Consider the following 18,260-nt stretch of genomic DNA (forward strand, 5'->3'; position numbering starts at 1 on the left):
TCAATTTTTAAAATTGAAATAATTTTAGTTCATATATTAAGGCCAGTTATATATAAAATATCAATTGAAGTGTGAATTTTGATTAGGTTTTAAGAGATATTTTTAAGTATAATATTACTTTTAGACATAATAATATTAAATATGTAGCGGGTTAGTAATAGTGAATTTAAAAATAAAAATTAAATTATTTATAGAGGACTAAAACTTTAATTTCATGTTATTTGTTCAAGTTATATTTTAGGTCATATTCATTATAAAAGTACTTAAAATTTTATGCATTAATTAATTTAAGCTTTTCTAAAAATGATTAGTACACATTTTTAATCAGCATAAATGTCCACTTCCTGAATGTTAACTAAACTTAAATTAAATATAACTTATATTTATAGATTTATTAATCATAAAGCAAATGAATAAAAAATATGAATCAATAACTGATTGACTAACAGTTTAATCCCAATCTCATATATGACCTTCTTTTTTAGAATGCTCTAGGATTGGTTGATTATAAACCATCTGTATTTCATCCGTGTGTTGGTGAATCTATTCATTTATTTTTGTACTAAATACACTTACTTAATTTTACTTAATTGATGTGTATTAGTAGTTAAAATGCGTTGGATATTTCACTCAAATTCAAAAACTTTTTAATAGTGACTCTGTAAGAAAGAGAATTCAAAAGAATATATTTCTACCAAAATAGAAAAAAGTAGAATATAATTATAATGTAATGAATCATTTTACTTAGGATTTTGGAAAAATCTGAATAAAAATATTTGATTTAGACAAGTATATTGTAAAATAATATTTTTTAGAAGTCATTAATAAAAATTAAGAAGAACAATTATCTGATTCAGTTAATTCTTTTATTAGCTATCAATAAGAAGAAACAACTGCTAACAATATAATTATTTATTTTAAATGAATTAAATTATGATGTCAATAAATTTAATTCAAGAAAAGGAAGGAACATATTCAAAAAGAATAAATAAAAACAAATAGTTTCCACTTTTCAACTGTTAAAAAGTGATTTTTTTAATATAAGTTTTGAAAATAAAATTTATAGCATTCAAGGTTAAAATTCATATTTCAAAATAAAAATAAAGTACATAGCAATAAAATATCTCATTATTTATTAAAAAATATAAATACTAAAAATAAATCAGCTGGAAAAGAAGTATAAAAATAAACATACTACATGCAAAAATAAGAAACGAATATATTTTTAGAGTATATAATAAAAAAAAAAAATTTTAACTAATTACAATTTCTATTTGAATTACATTTTTATTCAGTGAAGTTTAAAATATTAAAGAAAGAAAAATAAATTAATTTAAAATTTCACGTTTTTTTACTAAAATATTTTTATTACATAAATCAAAATAAATTGATAATATCTAATAAAAAAATCAATATAAAAAGTAAAGTAAATTTTATTATTGTAAAAAAGGTATTTTCTGCCCTAAAAACAGTATCATGTATCAGTATAAAAAATTAGTGTGCTATTGTAAATTAAAATATTTATTTTTCTTATATATCCTAGTTATAGAAATATTAATTACCATTATAATCATACTTTTATTTCAGAAAAGAAAAAAAAATAGTAAAAACTATTTAGCTGGTCAATTTTTTTATTTAAACATCTAAGAAAAGTGTAGTTTATATAAAAAAAGTATAAAAAGCATTCAATTCATTTTTCAAAAAAACTTATTTTAAAATTATTCAAGAAAAATAAGCCTTTTTCTTATTATTTGATTATCAAAGTAGTGATATTTATTTGGTTTCAAGTTTTCTATTATTCTTTTAAGTAATAGTTAATATTAAATAAAACAAAAACTAAAAAATAGATATGAAAAAAAAAATGAAAATACCCATAAAAATACACACTTTTATAATCCTTCATTATTTCATCTTTAGGATTTCTGTTAATTGTTAGAATATATTTCTCAATGATTAGATATCTTATATTTATTCTGAATTATATATAAATAAATAAGATATTAAAGATCCATAATCTGCATTCACAGACATAAAAGTAGCTGATAAAGCAAATTTAATTTTTATCTCTGCTGGTTTTGAAGGTATTTATGTTCTTGATAGCTTAAATAATTAAATAATTTTCAACTAAAGTTCTTAAACTGAGTATTTGTACACAATTTAGGCTACTTCTGATGGTGAATATGTTATATTTTCAAAGTAGAACTAATTTAGTTTATTTAAATTTGCAGGCCGATCTTAATTATAGCTCTTGAGTTAATGCGATTTCCCTTCTACAATGATTAATATTCATATGAGTTAATAAGAAAATATAGTTTACGTTATAGGAATGTCAGGTGATATAATAGCTTATGATATTTCTAATAAACATTTTGTAAAATTTATAGCTAAATATAGTTCTTAGCAAAGTACTATTCATTCAAGCTTTATTACAAAAGATGATAAATGGATAGTTTTAGCCAATGACTTATTAGGAATTTCTGTTCTTTCAATATAAACTGAGAATCAAAGTAGTTAATTGAATCTCGTTTTAGCAGGATAAGGTGTCATGATTTGGAAAGCTTGGGGTGCTGTTGTGTTAGATGATAACCAATACCTTTATGGAATAGATATATATACAGGAATTTATGTTTGCGATTTTAACTAAATTCTATCATCTGATCCTAATTAGTATCCAATTTAACTTAATTTTACATATTTTTGGCCTGATAATACGTATTATGTTTTATATTTGCTACAACTATCTCAAGATAATAAATATTTATTTGCTGCAGCGCGTTCTTATGGTATATTTATAATTGATATTTAAGATAGACTAAAACCTAAAATTTTTCAAAAGATATCTATAATTGGTTCACCTACTTTCATCAATTTTTCACCAAATGGAAAATATCTTTATTATTCTAACTCTTTTAGTTTTTACACATTTGAGAAAACAATTCCTAATTTAAATAATAATTACCCTAATTTATTCAATACTCATCAATCTCAACTATTTGATGATGGAACTTAAACTTTCTATAGATGGAGATGTTTCTAAAAGAAAATCAATCAAAAATAATATATATTTTAAGCCTTAGATGCTAAAGGATTCAATATTTTAGAAGTAAATGACCCTTACCATTTATCTTAAATATATTTGTATAATATTGATGAAAATACTGGTATAGACAGCTTGGCTTTAAGTTCAGATAACCGATACCTTTATCTTCCTATCTAAGAAAATAATACCTCTTTCTTAGTTTTGGATATATCTGATATCGAAAATCCTACTGAAGCTTTCAGATTGAGGCTACCCACACAAAACACTAACGAAGCCATATTTTTCTCAAAAGATTACAAATATTTAGTTAGTTCATTTGACCAAGGTATATTGTTACTCGACTCTTCTCAACCACCTTAATTATTTTTGCTTGATTACTGGTAAATGTAGAGTAATATGACTGGGGAAAATGCTGGAGTAATGATTACAAATGACAATAGATACATAATAAGCACTGTTAGAAGGTATGGTATTTATGTCTTAGATGCTTCCAATAAAACTTATCTGTAATATAAGTCTACCTATTTGTCCACAGGTGCTGAAGGGATCGTACCGTCCCTATATAATGATACCTTAGCCTTCCTTTTTGATGGCTTTAAAGGAGTTGCTATTTTAGACTTAAGATTTTTACCTCAAATATAGTTTTTAAGTAGAGTTAATTTTAATGGATGGGTTAATTTTGTATAACCAGTCCTAAATGATTAATATTTACTTGTTGCTATTATGGATACTAGTATGATTCATTTAATCAATATTTAAGATGTAACTAAACCATATGAAATATCTTAGTATCAATACTAGAAATAATCGGCTTATGCATTATGCTTATCGGAAGACATTCAATTTGTTTATATCTTAGACAGTTAAGGTATCATTATCCTACCTCTAACCAGCTAAGTAGAAATTCATACTTAAATGCAGCTTATTACTAATTTAGCCAATGGTGTGTAAATTCATTAAAATATTCCGAAAGGAACAAATCTTTTAGTAGGACAAATCGTTTAGCTTAATTTCATATTATTATATCCTACTGATGGAATGCTTATTTAAAAAATTGAATATTACTATTAATAAAAAATATAAGATCTTCCATATTGGATGTAATATTAATCATAAAATTAAAAATTAGTTATGTAAGTTGATAAAAGTAGCTTAAATACTGACAATCTTAATGATCCAAATTTAAATACAATATTACTTTCAATTGCAGTACCTTTAAAAGCACAGTCATTTTAATACAACTAAACATAATTACAAGTAACTAATACCTAAGCCTCTAAAATATTTTAATATCTAAAAAAACAAAATTTAATTGACTCATTAGGATATGTTACTGACAAATTTGATCATTATGAATAATTTTATTTTTAGATAGAAGGCCTAGATTGTTCATAACCTTTATTTGACGCAGTAATGCTTACATTACAACAGAGTACCTTTATTAATCCTGTTACATTTTTTGTAGAAAAGTCACTCTCATTAAATATTAAAGATGAATAATCACCTATTAATTCTATTTCTAACAATATTTAGCTTTTACTATAGGTAAATAGTAATCAAGGTAAGTTTGTAAAATAAGATTTTAGTGGAGCAGTAGTTTAGACAAATGATTCTCAAAATTAAATTACATTTCAAGGCTAATTGATAAATATTAACAATATACTAAGCCAAAAAATAATATTTGCAAATTATTCTTCTTTTGATTAAATATCTATCAATATAACTGTGATTGATGGAGTAAATTATGAATTGAATGAATAGATTTTATTAAGTGATTGCATATTTATAAAATAAAAATTATAAATTGAAAATAATCCACAAATGTCTCTGCAGTCTTAATTTAATAAAGTTTACCAATCAGGAATAATTAACATAGAGCAAGAATTTTCAGTTAGCTTTTCCTCAAATTCTTTTATCTCGAAAGATATTTAAATTGCTTCTTATATAGCCTTAATCTTAAAAGGTGATGATTACTAACCTTTTAATCCTGAGGATTGGATTTAGTTTGAGGCTTCTGTTAACAATATATATTTTCATGGAAATCCACCAAGCTCAACTTTTTAAAATAAATATTACATAAAAGTGATTGCTACAGATGGATATACTTCTACATATGACATATTCTATATTAATACTTCAGGAGTATCTTTTCAGTTTGTTGCTAATTTAATGCTAAAAATATTACCTCCTATATTTGCTATATTAGGCTTATTTAAAAATAGAAGCATTTTTTTAAATATAAGATTCTAAAAAAAAGTATTTTTTGGAAGGGAAAAATGTACAATAGAAGAGGTTAAAATAAGAAAAATACCAATATTGGGAGATAATATGATAAAATGTAGGCTATTATTTACTAATTTTTTAACAAAAAGTAGAGATTCAGTTATTGAAAATATTAAGACTAAAAAAGAATAAGAATAGGCAAGTTTAAAAAGTTCATAAGATAAAAAGTCAAAAAATTTTTTAAGATAAAAATCTTCTACACTTACTAATCAATTAAAGAAAACACTTGAAAAAACTGTAATCAACCCTAGAAGCACTTCATTCGAAAAGAAATACCTTGCAGAAGATGGTAATATTAAATATTCAAAAATATTTAAAGATATAGTCAAATAAAATGTATAATTCAAATTATAGAGAATTAAATATGAATCAAGCAATTTTATTAGTGACTTCAAAAATAAAAATTCAATAATCTATAAAGGAATTTCAGCATTAATATCTCGCTATCTATTAAGATTAGATGTAAAATCACGCAAATTTTATAAATACTTAAAGTACTATGCCCAAAATAAGTTAAAATACTCTTAAAATGACTGGTATAGAGCTTTTGTAATCATTTAATCTAATGATGATATAAATGATAATGAGTCAATAACCCCATTTCCTAGTTGCTCTCTTGATTTATAATAAATAATGACTGTGTTACTACAATTAAAAATTATCAAAAATATTTAATAAACTTTTGAATCAATAAGAGATTAAGGTTTAAATCCTCATTTAATACGTGAAGTTCTGTTTGCAGACGCACTTGGCTTAGTTGAATATACTCCATCTATTTTTTAACCATGTGTAGGTGAATCCATTCATTTACATTAGTATTAAATTTAATCAATTGAAGCTTTTTAGAAAATATAGAGTAATATCTGTATGGGATTAAGAAAATTACTTAATATATAGTATGTGAGATTTGGTGTTCATAAAAATATGTAATTACCGAAATGGATTGAAGTTGAAAATAAAAATGATGTCATCATAATAAAATATAGACCATATTCTTAAGACATAGGTACTTTGTTGATAAAGATTTTCGATACAGATTCCTATGTTATTAAACAATATTTTTTAGAGGTTGTTGATAAAAAAAATACATAAATAGAATTATTAGATTAAGATTCAATTATATCTATTCAAACAATTAAATGTTTAGAAACACCAATAAAAAACAATGAAAAGTTTTAATTTGGTTCAAGAAGTTTTAGACGTTCATCATAATAAGATAGTTAAGTCTTAAATCAATTAAAGTCAAATAGTTTTTCTTCAAGAATTTTGTTTAAATAGTCTGAGGTATAAGAAAAAACATAACGAAACAATTTATCAAATTTATTAGAAGTTGATTCTTAAGTTTTAAACTATAATAACACAAATATGTTATCACCAATATTTTCTCCTGTTAAAAGTACATTTTTTTAGTTTCCAAACAAATAAAACGATTTTTAAAAATATTTAAATACTTAATGTGAAGTTTTACAACAAAAAAATTTATAAGAATAATAATAATAATAATAATAAGTATAAACAACAAACGTAGAAACTGATAATGTTTTACATAATTAGGTTATTTAAGAGGAAAGCTTAGATTAAAGTTTTAATAAAAAACCTCACAAAGTTAATATGGAGGAGTTTAAATGAAATAAGCAAACCAATCAATTTTAAAAAGCAAATCAAAAACTCAAGAATTTCAATCCTACTTTAAGAATATGAAATATATATTTTAATAAATATTTAATAAAAATCACATATACCTATTTACCTCGATTATAGAAACTTTTTATTCAAATAATATTAGCTTAATATTTTGATTTCATCTTTTAAAGAATCCTTGTTAAACCTCAAAATAGGCTTGAATTTCTTATAGAGTGAATACCTTAGTTATAAAAAACATAGGCTCACATTTTCGTTGAGTTTATTTATTTGAAATAAATTACCATAAAATAATTTTTTCAAAATTATTAAGTAGTTATATAATTTTCTATTTGTACCATTTTAAAAATAAATTTGTTTAATTAGTTTTATTGCATTTATTCAGAAGCTTAAATTTAGTAAAATTAATTATATGAATTGAACTTATTTTTAGTTAGTTTTACCTTTTGGATAAATGCTTACTTATCCTTAAATATTTATTATAACTTTTTAAAAAGAAAAAATTTAAATGAAAATGGTTCAAAAATTTTTATTTTAAAATGAAGTATTTTTTTATTATGATAGAAATACTTTTGAAGTTTGGAATCCTGAGAATTCATCTGAAATTAAATGCACCTTAAAGTGTAGCTACGAGCCTTATATTTTAAAAATAGATGAAATACAAAATTATATAGCTGTTTTAATTGAATCCAGAGAGCAAGGATAGGAATTATTGATACTAAAAATTAATTTTACAGACAGCTATTTGAAAATCGTATCAAAAATTCCAGTTTTACAAAGAGTTTTTGACATTAAATTCTCAAAAAACAACACTATTTTACTGATCAACATTGATAAGGTTTGTATCTACAATTATATTATTAAAAAGTAAATAAGATGTATTTCATTTATGGAAGGCTATATGGACTATAAAATAATTAACAGGTTTTTCAGAGATTCAGAAGAGAATTTCTTTTAAAATTGTAAAATGTTAACTTTTTAGAATGATTCACACTAATATCTAAATGTAATCATGAAAAAAAATGAGTAGCTTATTAGAATTTTTTCAGTAAATCCTCAGAGAAATGATGAAAATTACTTTATCTAACTTTTTGTTAGCTCGAGTTTCTTCGATAAAATAGAAAAGCATACTTTCATATGCAACAATACGAAAAACAGCTCCCTTCTCATTTACAAATATATGGCAGAAGAGAGAAAGCTAACAATTATTGGAAATTATTAATTATTTTAAATGAATAATATTAAATATCTACCTGAATACAAAGTTCTACTTAATATTGAAATGAGATAGTAAAATATTGTAATTAATTTAGTTGATGTTAAGAAAATGAAAGAATTTTTCTTTTAAGAATTAGGATTTTAAATAAGAGTTGATGAAAGTAAATAAAATGAAAAATATATTGTTAAAATGAATTCTTTGCATTTTTTAGAAAATCCTGTCTTACAAGAAAATTTTACAGATTTATTTACTATTAAAATTGCAAAAAAATACAAGTTTGGCTATATTACTTAGCAGAATTCAAAGTTTCACTTTAAGTATTTAAATGTTCTCAATCATGAAAATACTCCATTTGATTTAGAAATTTTATTATTCAGTAATTAATCCTAGTTATAATTACCAACTGAATAATAGCATGCAAATCAGCTAAAAAAAAATTTAATGAGAACAGTAAAAAAAATGTGATAGATTTTAATATTTAAAAGTAAAATATTAATAGTTTATTTATATAATATATAAAAAAATAAATCATTTAATTAATAATTTGTATGTCGTCTATTTGAAAAATATGAATGAATAATTTTATAAATATCTTTTAAATAATAAATTTTTAAATGTTTGAAAAAATAAAAAATTATTAATGATTTTCAAATTATGAAATATCTATCTTTTAAATTTGAATTAGATAGATAGCATTAAATTTAAAGAAATTTAACATTCATTATTTGCAATAAATATAAATTATTAAAGAGAAATATATATTATATATAAATATTTTATTTGAATCCAATAAAAAAGAAGAAATCACTAAAAATATAGTTAATTTTTAGTAATTATAACAAATTATTTTGAAAGTTCTGTTTCAGATTTGGACTAAATTAATTTATGAGATACCAATTGATTGGTTCAAGAATCAATCACTACTTGAGCCAGATAAACGTTATAGGATTTCCAGTAATTGTAAAAATAGTCCTATAATATCCATATAGAGCTCGAGAGAAGCTATTATATAATCATCAATACTGTATTTGTAGCTCTTGTTGCCAATGATAAGTTGAGTGTCGTATAGGATGTAAAATCCGAATAGGACTGCACATGCTGTGGCATAGATGAGATGCATAACATTATTATTGGTAAAGATCAAGAAAAATCCAAAAATAAAAAGACCCATTCCAATAACATACAGAGTACCTCCCATAGTAGTAAAGTCAGATTTAGTTGTGCAAGCGTATAATGTCAAAGAAAGGAAAATTGCCATGGTAAATAATGCAGCTAAGAATACTATCTTAGGATTAGACATACTACAAATGAATGAAACTAAATAAGATTCACAAAGAGTAAATACTCCTAGAAGAATATAATTATTAGGTACTTTTCTAGCTTGATCTCTAGAACAGATTAATACTAAAAGACAGATGATATTGACAACTAAAGCAGCAATCATGAGCCCGGGATTGTTCAATTAGAAATTCTTGAATTTTTAAGAGGACATAGAATAAGCACATAGAATTACAGTGACAGCCATTTAAGCCGATAAGATAGTATAAACTTTTGTGACAAATCCAGATCTTAAAAATTTATCTGAAGTTAATCCACTGCTTTGATTATTTTGAGAATCTTGTTAGAAGTATCCTAAATTCTCTTCATCTCCATCGCTAGATGAGGAACTTTTTCTACCTTTTTTATCTTTCTTGTTTACTTTACTGTCTGGATGCTCATTATATTGGTAATAAGGGCCACCTTAACCCATCACTGGTTATTGCTAAAGACCCTAATTGTATTGTTATTAATTAAAATTTTGCTAATTATATGGTTGATTTCCATACTAATTGTAAGGTTATTAATAATTGTTTCCTTAAGGATATCCTTGCTAGCCATACTAATTCTATGGATACTACTAATTGTATTAGTTTTAACTATTTCCGTACATTTTATTTTTTAAATCTATTGTTTTTGTTGTTGTTGTAGTTTTTTTTACTCTATTAAAAATTACTTTATAATTTTTTAATTATTTAAATAATATATTTATGTTTTTTATGTGCCAGAACACTAAATGGAGTTTTTAGTATTTAATATTAAAATGAAAATTATCATTAAAATAAATCAATTTAGAAATTGAAAAGAAAATTTTAAAAGCAAATAGATTATAAGTGCAGTAATAGACAATATATTTGTTTTCTATCTGATATTAGAAATTTAATCTATATTAATATACTTACTCATGCTTATACAATCTCTTTGGTAACTCAATCTATTAAACAAATAAAAGATTCTTTTTTTTTTTAGAATTTATTGATTTTATTTGTTTTTTTTATATAGAATTATATCAATTAATCAAATTTAAAAATATTATGTTAAGATTTAATCAGTAATTCTAGATGGGTACTAATCAGTAAAAATTATTATTTTCCATGTCAAATATATACTTTAATATATTATTTTCATCATTAGTATAATTTATTTTAGGTATTTGTTTAGTTGATTTAAAATATTTGAAATTTTTTATGATGTTAGATTAAAATAATGATACTTATTTTAATTCTATAAAGCGCCAATCTAAAAAGTTTTTTAGATAAAATTGAAAAATATTCATTTGAATTTGATACTTTGAACAGTTAAAATATCAATCTACATCAATAAAATACCTCTTTTAGGAAAGCAGTAAGGAATTTAACTGGAATATGTTTTTGTAGTAAAAGTAAATAATGAACAGATATTTAAAATATAAGTTTAAAAGGGAAATTAGATTATTTAATTTTTTGTTTAGCTATAAATAAATTCTAAAAATTTTAACATTTGAATAAATTAATTTGCTTGCTTTTGGTTAAGTTAGTTAGGATTTTTAAAATGTTTAATTATTTATTTATAGATTTAATTTTATTTTAAAAATTGTTTTTGAGAAAATTTTATTCAGAGAGCCTAAATTTCAATATTTAATTGCAAACTTAAATCAGAATTATGGGTAGGAATTACAGCATTCATCTTAGGTGTTTATAATTGCCTTTAGTATCTTTCTTCCTTTTGCAAAATTCCATAAATTTTTTATTGATTATATTATAGTGCTAAGTCTTTAGGCATTTTTTTATTTAAATCGAGAGCAGATAATTAAGATTTATACTTTAAAAGTATATTCACTATCTCTTCTTATCCTCTCATAGCTGCCCAATGCAATAGGGTTTTCCCAGTTGAATCTTATAAGTGAACAATTTATTCGTTTGCATGGAGACAAGCTTCAATCTCTTTAACTTTATTGTTTTTCACATATGAGAAAATATCTTATTCAAATTCTGTTAATTTTGGAATTTGCTAAATACCTTCTAATTTTGAAGATAATTCTTATATTGTAAAATTCATATTATTTATAGATTCTACAGCCTTATCTTTTTAGATGATTAAGTTTTTTTCATATTTAATAAAATCTTCTTATTTCTATGAATAGATTTCCAACATGTTAGAAATCATTTGAGATTTTTTATTTTTTTAAGAAGACTCTTCTTGGTGGTCTTGGTTTTGTTAAATTTAAATAGAAAAGCTTTGAGTGTCGAAATTTGAATCATTTTATTCATTTTAGTTCTATTTTTTTGAAGTTTGTCTGGTATAATTCTAGCCTTCATCAATAGTAACTTATTAACTTAAAATATTACTCTTTTGCTAAATTGTAAGCAATCTCGTTGGCGCTCTTTTAACTATGCTAGAACCCAATTTATTTAATAGAATACTTTAAAGTGTGTCTTTTGACTTACTTGTTAGTAAGGAGTTTCTTTATGTATTCATCTGCTACATCTAGTTAACTTATTACTTCTTTTGTATTGTTTTGAGTATGCTTACATTTTTTTCTGTTTTGATATCATTTTTACTTAAAAATTACTCCTCTGGCTGCATTTGCTAGTCAAAATAATATTTTTAATTTACATGAATTTCTTGTATAAAATTCTACTTGGCTTAGTTTTAAATTTCACCTAACTTTTCAAAATAGAATCTCTCTCCTTTCAAAAAGTTATCAAGAAAATTTGCCTAAGCTTCTTTTTGCATCTCCTCCTTCTTTTTTTATATTTACTCTAATGAGCTTACACCTTAATTAGATTCAGTCTTTTTGTTATTATTACCCTTGTAAATTTAGTTCTATAATTGTTTCTCCTACCTTTGCTTAAGCTAAGATTGGTATATGGGTTTTTGATTATTTTTAATGAAACTTCTATTAAGTTCTTATTGGTGTTTTTGAATATTTTCCAATTACTTCTGCTTAACATATGAGGTCAAAGGATTCACTATTTCTTTATGACAATCAATCACATTTTCTTCTACTCCTTCACCATTCAAATAGTTATTCAATGCAGATTTTTATATCTTGTAAAGCTTTTTAAAATAAAGTTTATTATCTAAGTGAGCCTTCTTTTTTTCAAGTTGATACTCGACCTCAATTCTCTGTTGCTCACTCATTTTTTTTTATTTTATTTATTGTTCTAACGCTTGGATCGACGTATTAGATTTAATGCTTTATTAGGAAATAGCGTAGCTCCTTTTTTATAGATTCATATTTGGTTTATAAGGATCAAGTGCTTAATCTTAATATAAATCGCTTAAATGGTCTTAAAGAAAATCATATAAAGCAGCATCTTACATTTATTACTAACCTTTCTTTTTTATCTATCTATCTCCTTCTGTTTTAACCCTAATTGAAGTGTTGCTAATATCGTATTTCTTTAATATTATCGATTTAGATAAGGAATTATTTTATTTGTCACCCTTTAGATACTAGCTGATAGACTTATCTTTCTTACTAACAATATTCTTCAAAAAGGGAGTTGAAACAGACGAAGAAGATGGTCGCTTTTTATTTTACATGCTTTTTTTATTAAAAGGTATGAAATCTGGTACTTTAATCATTCTAGATGGGACATTAAAAGACAGTTCTCGCCAAGTAATCTCACCTAAATTTGGATAATTAGGTTATGTCCTTGAACTATTAGCATCGTTCATAGCAGTTGTCTCAGTAAGATTTAAATTATTCTATAAGTTTGAATGAGCTGCTTTGGTGAGATATATAGAGGTAGGAGACCCTTCACAACTAGTATTATTTAGTTGTGTTTTTGCATAATTTAAATGAATCTGATGCTACATTTGCTTGATTTCTTCCTTGTAAGATTTCATTAAAAGGATATTTTATTTTCTAAAATCAATAGTTTATTCTGTAATAGATGTAAATTTTATTATTTGTTCTTTTGCTTGTTTTTGTAATAATTTACTCACTTTATACTTTATATTTTGTAAAAAAGTTTATTGTTGGATGGTTTGAAGCTAAATAAACACTTTCTTTATTAATTTAAAAATTAATTCAATTGAATAAATACCATTAATATTTAATATACCCAAATAATAACACATTATTATATGCTAATAACTTTTTATCTTCATAATATATTAATTTGCAATTTATTAATATTGTGTTTCTTAAGACAGCAATTAATGAAATATCATATTTTAAATCTTTAATTTTTTAATTAAATTATTTAAATTTATTCAAATAAATAAAATTTTAAGCTAAAAATTATTAAGTTTATATCATTTTATATATTCTTAAGTTTGATTATCAAACAAAATGAAAAAACATTTTGTGATTTTGTACTAAAAGCATAATATTAAGTGTATTTATTTATTATAAAATATCTTTTTAAGTAAAATATGTAAATAAATCAATGAATAAAAAAACTATGAAGATAAATTAGTTTAATATTTTTTTTAATTAAGCATCTATTTTAAAATATAATTAATTATTTTATTGATGATTATGATCTAATTATTGGACCAATTTTATTAGAATAAGATATCTTTTCAAATTATTAAACTAAATAATTTCTAATATAGTAAACTTTTGGTTTCTATGTATGTAGAAGAGAAAATATTTACATATGGTATAAAATATAAATAATTATTAATAGAAATCAAAAATATTTAAAAGTCACAAGATATGCATATACAAGATACTAAACATCCTAAATTTTTAATTGATCAATATACTTAGTAATGGGATTTATGATTCGTGCTTTATGTTATTGAATGATAAATCAATTTAAATATAATAAATTGCTTTTAAACTAAAAATTTCTATTATTTGATCCAATAAATCTAATCGATATCTTAAGGGTATATGTCTTACTTTAATTATTTAATTTTAAATGATTTATAAAAATTTTTCATTTAAATTGGTTTAATCAATCAAAATTTATCTAACAATAGCAAAGAGGTAATTATTATCAGATATGTAAATCAGGTATATTTATTCATCAAATTAATTAAAAATACTTTTAGAAGAAGCAATTTAAAAAGGTTTATGCATTTTAAGATTGAAATTAAATCTAAATTTTTTAAATATATTAAAATAATAGAAAATGAAAATACAAGTGAAACAACAAAACATATTATATTTAATAAAAATCAAATCAAAGTTCTTCTTATTTTTCAAAATCTAATTCACTTATTTCATAAAAATCTGAGTATTCCATTTGTTTTTTAGTAAAAATTTAAAGTCTAATTAAAAAAATGAAATTAAATATAAAATATTACAAATTATCTCACTCATTTTATAAAAACTTAACACTTTCTTTACTTTTTTATTTAGAAATTAAAATTCAGATTAAAAAATAAAATTAAACATATTTTAATAATATCAAATTAAATGACATACAACATAATTTTTATCAGAATAAAATGAGTTTAATATTTACTATTAAAATCTTATACATATCTTTCCAATAAATTTAATTTTTAAATCACTTAAATTAAAAAAAATAGCAAATGAAACTATAAAAGAGTAAATTGAAACTATTAACTTTGAATTTTATTAAATGGCATTTTTTATTTGCAAATAAGTTCAAAAAAGATTGATTAACTTACTAATTTTTTGAAATATTTGTGGTGAAAAATAACTATATGATATATACATAATCCAACGAATTTTTATTTTATTAAAATCAAAAATGTATATTTAGAATTTTATCAATACTTTTTTTCATTAAAACAAATGAATAAAAAATAACAAAAATTCCTACGAAATTGTAAATTTATTTTAACAAAATATGTAGGTAGATGATATTTTAGAATTTATGAAAATTTATTAAGAGCTTAAAATATGCATTTATTAACATAAAATGTATGACTGTTAACACTTAAATTTTTTAATAAGTTTATTTTATTATAAATTTTAAGAAAACATGAGCTTGTTTTATTAAATCAACAACCCTTGGTACGTAAAAACAAGGGGGGTTGAGAGGGACAGTGTTCGAACATGTTGCTGTAAGGGTTGATACTGCTGTAACCATCAGTAGCAACATCCATAACGAATTTACCCATGATTTAGCAATAAGGAAGACCATCCTTAAGGCACTTTTCAGGCTTTTTGTATTTCTTATCGAAGAAGTTAGTTTGATATACATCTCTAGGAGTGAATTCAGTTGCCTATTTTATTTCAAATTATACACTTTAAAATAAATTTAAAAAGAATAAAAATTATTTACGTTAATTTCAAGTCCATCGAAGAGACCACCAGCTTTCCAAATGGCAGCAACGAAGGAAGAGCAGACCATGGAAGGACCATCAGAGTAAATCCATGAATCTTATTCAGGAATAGCGAAAACTTCAGCAACAGTGAGGTTTCTTTGGAACATAACTTCGTATAATTAGACCAAATTAAGATTTTCAGTTCCTAATCTCTTGTTCATGGCTTCACCAACGAGGGATTTGGGAACAGCAGGGATGAACTTTTCAATAAGAGTCAAAACGCTGTAAACAAAGTTGATGTCAAGAACGGCAGGTAAGTTTTTATTTTCAGTATCAATCCAACCGAATAAGAAGTTGTGGTAACCATATGGGACACCTTCAACGGTTTCGAACCATTCTAAAGCGGCAGTGTTGTTGAACTTCTATCTAATTTCTTCTCTCAAAGGTAAAAGAGCGACGTTGAAGCCAGCATTTTAAGCATATTGTTTCCAGTCCTTCCAAGTGTTTCTTTGGATTTTCTTCTTGGGCCAGTACCAAGCATCTTGAGATTCGACAGCGTACATTTCACCATCAATATCCAAAAGAGTGACAGAGTGACCACTTCTTGAACCAGTACCCCATTGAATAATTTGATCCAAACCATCCATTCTAGTGATGATGAGGAAATCACCAGGGTGAACTTCAGTTTAATCTAAATCAACAAACTTGTCTTCTCTCTTGATCCAAAGATATCCAGTACCTATTTTTATATCATACCAAAATTTAATTACAAATCTTTAAACAAGTAATGTGTAAATTTAGAAATAAATCTGATAATTTCCTGATTTATTTGATTTATAATCAAAGTCATTTAATTCCATTCAAATTGATATAATCGAAGTATGTAATTAGAAAAAGATATTCTATGAGTTAATAGAGAGCCTTTTAAATCAATAAAAGAATTTATTTGATTTGTCTAATACAATTAGTTATACTTATTAAAAATTTCTTCTTAAAAGCATTCTCCTCTTAACTCATGCATACATTTATTTATATTCATATCAATTTAAAGAGCATAGTATATTTTAATTTAGTTATCAATAAATATATTTACCTTATTAGATGAATAAGGGGTTAAGGACTTCCATCCACCAGGTGGGCTTGGAGCCGAAAATGGGGACATCAGGATTGAGACCAAAACCACCAGCGAAGAGACCGACTGTGATAACGAGATCAGGTAAAATGTTAGCGAATTTGTCACAAGTCTTGAAAATTCTTAAACCGAATGATTCAATAGCTTGCATATTTTGGGGCTTCAAGTGCTTCAAGGTCCACTTGTGAGGCTTGTTGGGCTAACCTAAAGCAAGAGCGTGATAATTGGTAGTAGAACCAACAGTGTAAGAGTCCTTACAGTTATCAGCAGTACCATTTCTTCTGTTACCAGGAGTGAAGATCAATTCAACACTCTTGTCGCTGATTTTAGTGTATTAGACAGTGACCTTTTAATTAATTAATTAAAAATATATTAATTTTTTAAGAACTTAAGATTGTTAAATTATAAAAGAGATGTAATGTGATTTTAATGGTTTTAGTTTGTTTTATTTTCAGAATAAATAAAAAAATCTTGGGTATTTGATTTAGATTTGCTTTATCGTAATATGTTTGTTTATATTTAAAATGAGATTTTATATTATAGCAAATCATATTGGATATGATTCTTTTTTTTCAAATTGTAAAAGTAAAGATCAATCATACTGATTCGAAGCAATCACCTTCAGTGGGTGTTAAAGTGATAGTTTCAGAACCGTTAGGACCAACAACACCGTCTTAGTCTCCAATAAATTTGAAGAAATTAGGCTTGGTACCTTTAGAGCAGTTAATGAAGGCAGAGTTCTTATCTTCTTCGGTGAAAGAAGTGATAGTCTTAAGGAAGGTGGCGTAAAGAGAGGGATCTTCTAAGACAGTTTTGAATCCGTCAATTAAAACAGTATCAACAAAATCACTGTATTCCTTAGTGAGCTACTTGAAACCAAAGTAGTGAGGCTTTTCTTCATAACCCTACTTGGAAAGGGTTTCATGAAGATTTAAAGCAGAGCATAAAGCGATTAATGCTAAAGCAATAAATACTTTTCTCATATTTTGAATAATCTTATTAATCTATTTTGATATTTATTTATTTAATTAATATAAATTTTGGAATCTGTTTTGATTTTTATATGTCTTAACTATCTCATTAGCTAAGTAAATAACTATAAGGATAAACATAGTAAATTAAATGCATTTCCATTTAATTATTTAGGTTGCTATTGTATATGAATGTTTAATATATTAATTCCCATTAATTCAAAGTATATATGATTCATTCATATAATAATACAAAAGTCACTATCTCAAGAAATTACTCCCATATAGAATAAGAATAATCTAAAAAAATATAATTCAGATCGAATTACATTGATTTGAATGATTTTGGATATTTTATTAAAATGACCATTGAATGCGTCATTTTAGTTTAAAATCCTGTTGATTACAATTTCTTTATTTTATAATTGAAGTTGTTCATATAATTAAATTCTTGAAGAGGGGAAAATGCTTGTTTTA

General features: G+C 23.8%; 6 protein-coding genes across 6 annotated transcripts; 3 read left to right on the forward strand and 3 right to left on the reverse strand. All coding sequences in view use genetic code 6, as the record gives it.

Annotated features, from left to right (window-relative positions):
* Positions 1-593: 593 nt before the first annotated feature.
* On the forward strand, positions 594-1,298 carry TTHERM_000760749 (hypothetical protein; the record flags this gene model as incomplete). The annotated part of the gene is made up of 2 exons (XM_012800278.1): positions 594-661; positions 749-1,298. The coding sequence occupies 2 exons, from the start codon at positions 594-596 to the stop codon at positions 1,296-1,298; spliced, it is 618 nt and encodes a 205-aa protein (XP_012655732.1).
* Positions 1,299-1,861: 563 nt separating this feature from the next.
* TTHERM_00760750 (calpain family cysteine protease) lies at positions 1,862-6,952 on the forward strand (the record flags this gene model as incomplete). Its single annotated transcript, XM_001031691.2, has 2 exons — positions 1,862-1,931; positions 1,998-6,952. The coding sequence occupies 2 exons, from the start codon at positions 1,862-1,864 to the stop codon at positions 6,950-6,952; spliced, it is 5,025 nt and encodes a 1,674-aa protein (XP_001031691.2).
* A 526-nt stretch (positions 6,953-7,478) lies between these two features.
* TTHERM_00760760 (hypothetical protein) lies at positions 7,479-8,648 on the forward strand (the record flags this gene model as incomplete). The annotated part of the gene is made up of 2 exons (XM_001031692.2): positions 7,479-7,831; positions 7,889-8,648. 2 exons carry the CDS (start codon positions 7,479-7,481, stop codon positions 8,646-8,648), a joined length of 1,113 nt encoding a protein of 370 aa, XP_001031692.2.
* Positions 8,649-9,096: 448 nt separating this feature from the next.
* TTHERM_00760770 (inhibitor of apoptosis-promoting Bax1 protein) lies at positions 9,097-10,233 on the reverse strand (the record flags this gene model as incomplete). The annotated part of the gene is made up of 1 exon (XM_001031693.3): positions 9,097-10,233. Exon 1 carries the CDS (start codon positions 10,111-10,113, stop codon positions 9,097-9,099), a length of 1,017 nt encoding a protein of 338 aa, XP_001031693.1. The 5' UTR covers positions 10,114-10,233.
* An 860-nt stretch (positions 10,234-11,093) lies between these two features.
* TTHERM_00760780 (ankyrin repeat protein) lies at positions 11,094-13,334 on the reverse strand (the record flags this gene model as incomplete). The annotated part of the gene is made up of 1 exon (XM_001031694.1): positions 11,094-13,334. One exon carries the CDS (start codon positions 13,332-13,334, stop codon positions 11,094-11,096), a length of 2,241 nt encoding a protein of 746 aa, XP_001031694.1.
* A 2,079-nt stretch (positions 13,335-15,413) lies between these two features.
* TTHERM_00760790 (hypothetical protein) lies at positions 15,414-17,795 on the reverse strand (the record flags this gene model as incomplete). Its single annotated transcript, XM_001031695.1, has 4 exons — positions 15,414-15,638; positions 15,698-16,419; positions 16,774-17,158; positions 17,415-17,795. The coding sequence occupies 4 exons, from the start codon at positions 17,793-17,795 to the stop codon at positions 15,414-15,416; spliced, it is 1,713 nt and encodes a 570-aa protein (XP_001031695.1).
* Positions 17,796-18,260: the final 465 nt, after the last annotated feature.

Source organism: Tetrahymena thermophila, assembly GCF_000189635.1.
Source record: "Tetrahymena thermophila SB210 genomic scaffold scf_8254370, whole genome shotgun sequence".
In the NCBI taxonomy this organism is placed as follows: Eukaryota; Ciliophora; class Oligohymenophorea; order Hymenostomatida; family Tetrahymenidae; genus Tetrahymena; species Tetrahymena thermophila.